This window comes from Penaeus japonicus, unplaced genomic scaffold (genome assembly GCF_977035675.1).
Source record: "Penaeus japonicus unplaced genomic scaffold, GWHDUDI00000001_assembly GWHDUDI00000007, whole genome shotgun sequence".
Lineage (NCBI taxonomy): Eukaryota > Metazoa > Arthropoda > Malacostraca > Decapoda > Penaeidae > Penaeus > Penaeus japonicus.
In genome coordinates, this window is record NW_028234409.1 from 8,943,375 (window position 1) to 8,953,374 (window position 10,000).

Consider the following 10,000-nt stretch of genomic DNA (forward strand, 5'->3'; position numbering starts at 1 on the left):
TTTTACCTATGTAAACGGAAGGAATCTAATCAATTTTCAATTATGCTAGACCTAAGGAACTATTGAAACTGAGAGGGAAATTGAGATTATATAAAAAAATTGAACACTAAACATAACTCAAGGTCTTTCATGGTTCTACATATAAATATACTTTTACTTTTATCTACCATCTTCATAACTCTAACACATAATGATCAATCAGGTATCTCTAATCCATACTATATCTGATGATGTAGGTTCCACCATGCACATTCTATACTTAAGCTAATACTTTAAACAACATCTCTAGTGAAAAAATGAAATCATCAGTGTAGTGGCAGTAATGATATGACAAAATAGAATAAGTAAATTTGCATATTGGCATAAAAATTTCTGGAGTGAGAGAAAGTTAGAATCCCTAAAGGTAAGGTAACTTACATCATCAGAACACAAGAGGAATGACACAAGTACTGAAGTTCAAGAAAAAATAGATAAAAGAATTCTGTTTTCTGCATAAAATACTGCGATGTCCTCTTTGTATTTGATTCCCTGTATACCTTTATCATTACACTATTTCCCTGAACTCAGCTGAAAGATAACCAAAACCAATCAAGTTTATGAATGAGAAAGGCAACCCATTGCCTAAAATACTATCTAATAATAACCAATACCCATTCTACATATCCTAACTATAATAACAGGTAATTGTTAAGTTTAGTATACTGGTTAGGTCTACTGCAAACTCACCCACATCAGATGAGGACTCATCACCAGACGTACCATCAGACTCCCGCTGGTCTTCGCGCTCCTTCTTATTACTATGGTCTCGGTGGGGTGAGGTTCTGTGGATATTTATAAATATTTCTATTCCCCCCTTTCTCTTTGGTTACATGGGACAATGGCATTTTGCTCATGACCTTGAATATCATTGTTAAACATATTAACTAGAAATACAAAACTTAGATAACTTTTTGAGTCAGTCTATTTTATACTAAAAATATATATAACTCTATTGTATTCTGATACATGAATATGCTATAGTCATTACACAATCTATAGTGCTACAAATATTTCATGTACTTGAATAATTTGCAACATAACACTTTTTACACATAAAAGTATAAAGAACTATTTCAATATTAACACATGAGAATATAAAGGTAATATAAATAAAGCAGACAAAATAATTATTTCTAAATCTTCTCTTCACTCACTTGCGCTTTCTTGGAGTCTGTTTACTTTGGTTTACTTTCATAGAAACCTGTTTTCTCTTGAGTTCATCCATTAGGCGTAATAAACTGTTATCTGCAACGTCAAATGCACTCTGACCCTGGAAAAGGATGAAAATAATTTTCAAAGTGTTAGATTTATGATGCTTTGCATGAATTCAAGTTCCTGTCAGTCCTCTCCTAAGTAGAGTTTAATGTCTAAAGTACTGTATTTCCATATAAGTTTAAGAATGGCTTTAAAACATTTATCTATAAATTTTAAGACCAGAAAAGTGGTATAATAAATTTCAAGGCATCTTTATTTTTACATCAGCAGAGGCAAAGACACAAAAATAAATATAAACTTAAAGGAATAATATAAACATTACACTAATTCCAATACTTACCACAAAATTCCGAACGTCCATATCAGCCATATTTTCCGCTAAGATTTCTACAGCTTCCCTCTGACCCCAATGTGCTGCAGCATGGAGAGGTGTCCATCCATCAAGGTCCTGAGCATTGATATCACTCCCCGCTTCTAACAATAAACTGCAAAAGAAGTAAGAAATGTGCACTCATTTGGAGAGAACATGTGAGGATGATGATATCACTCACAAGCAGAAAGTACATTAAATTTGATTTTAAAATTCATGTGCTGAAAAATGAACTTTTTATCAAATTGACAAAAATATTATATTTCTGTAACAACAATAACTTTCTCCCAATCCTCATATCAGTACTGTATTGTATTGTCTTAACATAATAACTGTTTGGAGGCTAAAATTCTTAAGCCAGACACGTGACCAATATAGCCAGAAGAAAATAACATTTTAGTGTTAAAGAGAGATCTATAGACAAAATAACAAAAGCTAATAGAAAAAAAAAAGTGCCACTACAACCAACCTTCCAAGACTTTCATATCAACCTACCTCATAACTTTGATGTAACCTTTAGCTGATGCTACATGAAGTGCCGTAGCCCCAGTCTTTGGGTGAGGTCTGTCAGCAAGGTAACCAGCACCAAGCCACATCTGAGCATCTTCTAGCATTCGCCGCTCCTCTTCGTTTCGAGAAGCATCACAATCAATTCCTTTATGGGGAGAGCAAAGAAAATTAATATTAGTAGGGTTATTCATGACAGCAAAATGATCTGTACTTTAAAATCAATAGTTACCAAATTAATACAATATACTGTAATGATTGTTACAGACACATACAAAATCACACAAAATAAACACAAAAAAAATACCTTCTCTTCCCCACCAGAATAATGTATATAGCAATATCCCCACAAAACAAAGTTTATGCAGACAGAGGGATATAAACCTAACAGACTAAGAAAATAAGGTTGAGAATCTAGCATAATTCATGAAAATACTATCTTTAAAAACACTGAACAATATTCTTGCCTTTTCCAAAGTGAAAACTATTCCTTTATGTATTCTTGGGAATAAAAGAATCAATCATCCCAAAGTTCATAGACAAGTAATTATTATATCATATCCAATGTATTATTTTCAAAATGGGGGTGATATGACATAGATAACCAACTATAATGTATTACAGTGCATATATGACTATCTCCACAATAAATGCCTACAAATGTACAAGACAGATCTGAACATTTAAAAATATTGAAAATAACAATAAAAAAAACAAAAATAATCCATTACAATCCATAGATTCTCACTACCAAGAAAGAAAGAAAATAAACATTCACAGGTGCACAGAGGCATACAAGATATGGGTTGGTGCTTACCCTCTAACTTACACTATATGTTGTCACCTTACACCCCAAGTCAACACAACAGGTTTACCTCAGGCAAGTTTGCAATGAGACACCTTTGGCTCTCTCAACCATGTAACTCAACCAGGAACTATAATTGTATCCTTGCATAAGCTCCCCTTTGTACCACACATTACCACACAACTCAAATCTCTAAAAATAGGTGATGTCAACTCAAAAGCAGGTTTTTAACACTGAAAACACATGAAATTCAGACACATATGAAAAAACAGGCAAACCAAAGATTTTATAAAAAAACATACATATTCAGGTATGCATGAATATATACATACATATTTCCCATCAAATATCCTAGTCCTAATGACAGTATCGCTGTCTTTCATTACCACTAGTCTTTTGCACTTATTAACCAACAAATTAGAAATAAACCTGAACATTAGAAAAATCCAAATGATAGGCACTGGAAAAATTAGAGAGGCAACTTAAACAATTTTAAAAACTTATCATAACAATCAGCAAAAGGGGGAACTTACCCCTAGTGTCTATTTCTCGTTGTAATAAACTTTCCATTTCATCCGAATCGGCTATATCGATGGCCAGGTCACCATCGTTGTTCACTAAGGAGAGGTCTGCTCCCCGGTCTATTAGGAACCTGTGAAAAGAGAAAAAGAGTATGTTAACCCATTCCCGACGGGGGATTTCTAGCCTAGAATGTCCAAATGCCGGGGCTTTCGAATTATTAGGCCTAAATTAAATGAATAGGCTTTTGAATGCGCGGTACACATGCTGTACCACCCGTCCTGTGTGGGTTAATTAAATAGCAATTAAAAACTTTAAAATGAAAGATCACAAATACATTCCTACTTTTAAATTGAGAAGGAGGAATGCTTTACTGATTCTAAATCTGTATATAAAATGTTGTACTTCTAAAGGTCATCTTAACCCATTGGTTGCAGTATTTAAAATTATGTATACAGTCATGTGGCGGGTTTATGTTGTATGTCCCAGTGCCATCCACGTTTATGACCAATGATGCCTTGACAGCAAATCATGCCATCTGCTATCCATGGGTTAAAAATATGAGCAATTAATTCTTTAGCAATAAAATAGCCAGAATGTGGACATCATCCTAACATCAAATTGTAAAGAAAACTAAGAACATGTCCAATATATCTTCATATTTTTACAATATATGAAGCCCTACTCATTAACCTTTTATCTGGAAATCAACGTACAATTTCGTTATACAGATTTATATAATAGCTTGCTTTGTAACTCAATAACCTAATGTTAATATCATAATAATCTAACACTTCAGTAAAGCATATAAGAAAAGAAAAAAAGAAATATAGAAAGAAAAAAAATCAATATATAATATAAAAATAAAAATCAATATAGAAAATAAAAATAAAATGCTTGGCTTTAACACCAGTTTCCATGAGGATCTAAGTCTTCTCATTATGGATGCTAAAAATATATATACATCTGCGACTGTGTGTACTTTACTGTAAGTAGCCATTACACGTTAACTGAATCCAATACTCATTCGTATTCTTTTGAACATTCTAAAAAGTTCTACAAAAAATTCTTCTGTCACTTAAATCAGGTCATCCATACACACAATCTAAAAAAAAAAGTTCAGGTAAACAAGAATAAAAACAAAAGACGTTAACATTCAAATGCCCCTGAGTTAAGTGATCTCCTGATCTTCACACCATATAAGGACATAATCTCAGCCGGGTCAGGCACATGCTTATATCAGAGTGAAGGTGCTTAAGATAATTACACTACAAATATATTCAAGAAGAAATGCCTTTGGAATCAAATTATAAGATTTAAAGCATTTCTGTCTCTCAAAGGTTGATGAGTAATGCAGAGTTGAGGAGGAAGAAGTAGATGAAGAATAAAGAAAGTATGAAAAAAATAAAATAAAACAAATAAATAAATAAAGAAAGAAAGAGGAGGAAATAAGAGAAAGAAGAAGAAGGCAAGGAAAAAAAAAGAAAAAAAAGAAAAAGGAAAAAGTAAAAGAAGAGAAAAAGAAGAAAAAATAGGAAAATAAGAAAAGTGGAAGAACAAGAAAAATACAAAAAAATAAAATGGGGAAAAAAGGAAAAGAAAAGTAAACAGACAAAAAAGAAGACGAAAAAGGGAAGATGAAAAAATAAGTCAAAGAAGAAAGAAAAAGCAGGAGACAAAGAGGAAGAAGAGACAGTAATGATGATATGATGATAATGATAAAAAGTGGAGAGAGGTAGGTTGGTATGGGACAAACAATTCAAATTCCCATACAGTTTATCACTGGCATGTGAAATATCCATATAAAATTAACTATGATAAGTCTTTGCCAAGCCTGAAAAGAATATAAGATCAAGGCAAAATAGCACAAGACTAATGTACATATCAAGGCAAAATAACACAAGACTAATGTACATAACTGGAGTATAACCTATCATTACCTCAAACACAGCTTCCTGCAGTAAACAAGTAACTCTAAATAAATAATGAATCTACGCCAAATAACAGACATAAAGACACTGTAATAAATGAAAATGGAAGACAAATGACTTACTTCCTACAACTGCAACTTGTGAAGATATCACTTACAAGCAAGGAAATATGCTAAGAGAAAGGACATAGAGGAAGAGAAGAGAGAATGGAGAAGTGGGTGGGAGAGAGGAAAAGAAAGGAGGAGGAGAAGGGGAGAATGAATGGGGAGAATGGAGGGGTGGGGAGGGGAGGGGAGGGGAGGGGAGGGGAGAGAAGCGAGAGTGGAGAAGAGAAGAGAAGAGAAGAGAAGAGAAGAGAAGAGAAGAGAAGAGAAGAGAAGAGAAGAGAAGAGAAGAGAGAAGAGAAGAGAAGAGAAGAGAAGAGAAGAGAAGAGAAGAGAAGAGAAGAGAAGAGAAGAGAAGAGAAGAGAAGAGAAGAGAAGAGAAGAGAAGAGAAGAGAAGAGAAGAGAAGAGAAGAGAAGAGAAGAGAAGAGAGAAAAGAGAAGAGAAGAGAAGAGAAGAGGAGAGGAGAGGAGAGGAGAGGAGAGGAGAGGAGAGAAGAGAGAAGAGAGAAGAGAGAAGAGAGAAGAGAGAAGAGAAGAGAAGAGAAGAGAAGAGAAGAGAGGAGAGGAGAGGAGAGGAGAGAAGAGAAGAGAGAAGAGAAAAGGGAAGAGAAAAGGGAAGAGAAAAGAAAAAAGAAAAGAAAAAAGGGAGGGAGAAACGAACGAACAAACAAACACAGACACACTCACTCCCTAAACTCACTCACTCACTCACTCATTCCCTAAACTCACTCACTCACTCACTCACTCACTCACTCACTCAAGCCCAACATTCACCGATGCTGTAATGCCCAACCTGTCCGATCAGCCAATTAATTTCCGCCAATGACAGAGTCGTCGCGTTCCATGTGACTGGACGCTTGATATTAATGTGCTATTTTCCTAATGATATGACCTCCATCATAAACATCTTACTCATGAATATGAATGTGCTTATACATAATTTGAATCACAAGGACCGATCCAACGCACGAATCAAAACAAACAACGCAGGTCTCGACAGGTCTCCTTACATTACGTCGAGAATGTCATCATAAAAAAATAACAATAATAGAAAAATTGCTCTTAAGGCATAGGTTGAAGTGATAAAGAGCGTAAAAATGCATATTAGAACAGACAAAGATATCCACAAAGGACGGAAAGGGACCAGAAGGAAAGAAAACGAAACCACGCAGAGAGAACTCTTGAACGGTAAGAATAAATTAGTCACTACTGGATCAGACAAACAATAAATGAACATTGAACAGTCATACAACATAATTTAGCACTATTCAAATAATTTACGCAGTTCATCTAGTATTTTAAAAAACACGATACGGAGAGCTAACATAATGACAGACTTTGCAAAAATCTAAGCAACGTACGCTAAAAAATAACAAAAATCGACACCGCTTCTTTATAAAAAACGTGTACATACTGATACCTCCGCCGGCAACCACTGCCTCACTTCAATTTCCCCGTGTGTCATTGCATTACGTAAGGCCTACGGAAGGACAGGAATAGAGGTAGGAGGGGAGATAAGGAAAAGAGGAGAGGGAGAGGGAGGAGGATAATGAGAGGGAGAGGGAGAGGGAGAGGGAGAGGGAGAGGGAGGAGGGTAATGAGAGGGAGAGAAATAGGGGAGGAGGGCGGGAATGGAGGAAACGGAGAAAGGAGGGAACGGAGGAAAGGGAAGGAGAAAGGGTGGGAGGAGGGGAGGGGAGAGAAAGAAGGAAAGAAGAGGGAAGGGAGGAGAGGGAGGTAGGGGTATATGGGGGGAGGGAGGGAGAAGCAGGCAGAGAGGAAGGGAAAAAGCTGCACTCAAGAAAGAAAGACAGAGGGACGAGGGATAATCATGGTGGTCGGAGAGAAGCGAAAAAAAATAAAAAGATAAAAAAGAGGATTACAAATACAAGCAAGATAAATAATTCACAAAAAATAAGGGAAGCCGTGAGCGAAAAGTGAAGGAGAAACAAACACCTTGATTTACAGGAAGAAATATAACTAGAAAGAAATACACAGAACAAATGATAGCGGTAAAGGCAGCGAAAGGAACGAAATTGGAGTAAGAAAAAAAGGAAGAGAGGATCCGGAAAACAAAGAACGAGAGGTAGGGGAAAATATAAATAGAACAGAAAAAAAAAATATATATATATAAAACCCAAGGTGATAATGAAATATAGAAACAAAACAAAAATAGGAAGAAAAGGATCAATAACCGAAACTAATACCAACCATCCCATACGGAAATGGCCGGGAGTGTCTACTTACTTGGCTATACTGTTGAACCCGCAGGAGGCGGTGGCGTGCAGCGCCGTCCACCCCTCCATGTCCCCCCGATTGACGTCCGCCCCTTGGTCCACCAGGAACTCCACCATGTCTAAATTGTCATCTATACATGCCTGCAAAACAAAACAAAAAATATATTGTTTAGATATAGGGTATGATGTTCAGTAAAATAGCATTATTATTAGTTAAAAAATAAAAAAATAAAAAAATAAAAAAATAAAGAATATATATATATATATATATATACATATATATATATATATATGTATGTATGTATGTATAGAGAAAGGAATATTGTGTAGCACGTGGATAACTTCTGTTCATGGATGAGAATGGATAATTCCACTAAGATGATATATACTAGCAACGAAGACTGCAAAAGTATAACGTCAAAAGCCTTAATTGGGAAATCATTCATTTCTATTCATACCTTATCAAGAAACGTCACATGTCAAAAAAAAATATTTAAAAAAAAGAAACACACGTGAGCCACCTTGTTTCCTTAAATTCGATCTTACGAAAATAGAAAACCAATATCCAAAAAAAAAAAAAAATTTCATTGTCAATGTCAGTAAATCCTCGTAAATCTGGAGATAAATCTTGCGATAGCGAGAAATCTTTCCAAGATTATCTCGTTCTTTGTCAACCTTTTCATTTCGCAAACATTAGTATTAGAATTCTTTTTCTTAAATGTTTCCCTGCTATCCCTGGCAATTTATGGAAAGTCGCGATTAGATTATTAGCAATATTTCAGACGCCAAGCAAGAAAATAAAACGCGCATCAAACTCTCGCCTTCTTATATATTTGGACAGATGCCAGAAATCAAAGTCGAAGGTTTACACAAGAAGGCAAACAATTATTTCCTACTTTACATAAGGATCCTTGATATCCTCACACCTGGTCGGAAATAAGGACGTTTATGATCCTCACCCACAAAAGCAAGAGAAGCTTCCAAACAAAGGTCGAGCGAGGGAAGTTATTAGTATTTGGTAAAGTCACACACAGAAATCGGTGTTTTTCATCATGTCTTATAAAAACTCTATTTCTGCGAAATCATATAAAATGTCACGCCGAGTGCTTCTGACGAAACAACCTAACCGATTCGTAATACTGAGTGAAGGAATGTTCCACTTGTTTTGAAGTACAAGACTTTCTCCCTTATTATCATAGAATTTCTCTGACAATAAGCTAATCTATTCTATTTTACTATTTACTAAAATTCAATCCGTTTTCCGTATACTTTCTTTGCTTTTCCATTATCGTACAATCATCACTACTCTGTCACTTCTGTCACTGTGCAATCGAAAAAGGTAAAATCGCCTCTACTATATCACCTACGATAAGTTCTTTAAAAACAAGCAAACTTCCAAACTTCTTGCTGCTATGTCATCTGTGATAAGAACAGGTGCAACTTCAAAAAAAAAGGCAAAATTGTTACTACTATGTCACCTGTGATCAGAACTGGTACAATACCTGTTTCTCCACTTTTTTTTAACTAAAAAAAGAAAAAAATCTTAAGATCCACTATCCCTTCCCACTCCATACCTCCCCCAGGCATGCGGTTACTAACACGCAGGTTAACCATATGATTACGCCAGCTGATTGAGAAATAGTATAGAATAGCCAGCCTCTCTCTGGCTCTAATTTCTGTTTGGCTCTCTCCTTATTGCAGCAAATCTTCACTCAAACAGCCAATGCAACTCGGGAAAGCTTTCTTTGAATAGATACATGCCGAGATACATATCAAATATATCAGCACATATGAGTCTGCGTGTTTAGGTATGTGTGCATGCCTGACAGCTCATCCGTGGATGTGCATGACTGCCTAAAGGCATGTTCGCATGGGCATGTAACAAGAATATGTAGGTCTCGTCTTTATGCGTGTGCATACGTGCATGCGTGAGTTAGCGCGTGTCTACCGGGTGGGGGGTAAGTGCAAAGGGCAAGCGAGGTCGATATGACGAAAGGGAGGAAGAGGGATGGGGCAAGGGAAGCGGGTAAAGTTTGGGGAGAAAAAGGGAAGAAGTAGTGGTGGGGGAAAAGGAAAGGGAATCAGTAGTGGGAGGAAAAAAGAAAGGGGAAGTGGTGAGGGGGAAAGAGAAAGAGGAAGTGGTGGTGGGAGGGGGGGGGTGAGGATGAAATGGTGGGGGGGGGGGGAGGCGAAGCGGTGGGGGAAAATGAAGTGGTGGGGAAGGGGGAAGCGGTATAGGAATAACTGAGGGAAGAGTTGAGGAAAGGGGAGG

General features: G+C 36.2%; 1 protein-coding gene across 24 annotated transcripts in view; it reads right to left on the reverse strand.

Moving 5' to 3' along the window:
• The window catches only part of Mbs (Myosin binding subunit), a 179,787-nt gene that overhangs the window by 76,392 nt on the left and 93,395 nt on the right, over positions 1–10,000 (reverse strand). For 17 of the 24 annotated variants that reach the window (XM_086538368.1, XM_086538366.1, XM_086538363.1 and 14 more), the window contains exons 2-7: positions 7,739–7,869; positions 3,470–3,588; positions 2,120–2,279; positions 1,595–1,739; positions 1,194–1,309; positions 727–821 (exon numbers count right to left, since the gene is read on the reverse strand). In XM_086538368.1, coding sequence (XP_086394494.1) covers positions 727–821; positions 1,194–1,309; positions 1,595–1,739; positions 2,120–2,279; positions 3,470–3,588; positions 7,739–7,869 — 766 coding nt within the window. The remainder of the gene's footprint in view (positions 1–726; positions 822–1,193; positions 1,310–1,594; positions 1,740–2,119; positions 2,280–3,469; positions 3,589–7,738; positions 7,870–10,000) is intronic. The other 7 variants (XM_086538367.1, XM_086538365.1, XM_086538364.1 and 4 more) reach the window with 1 other exon arrangement.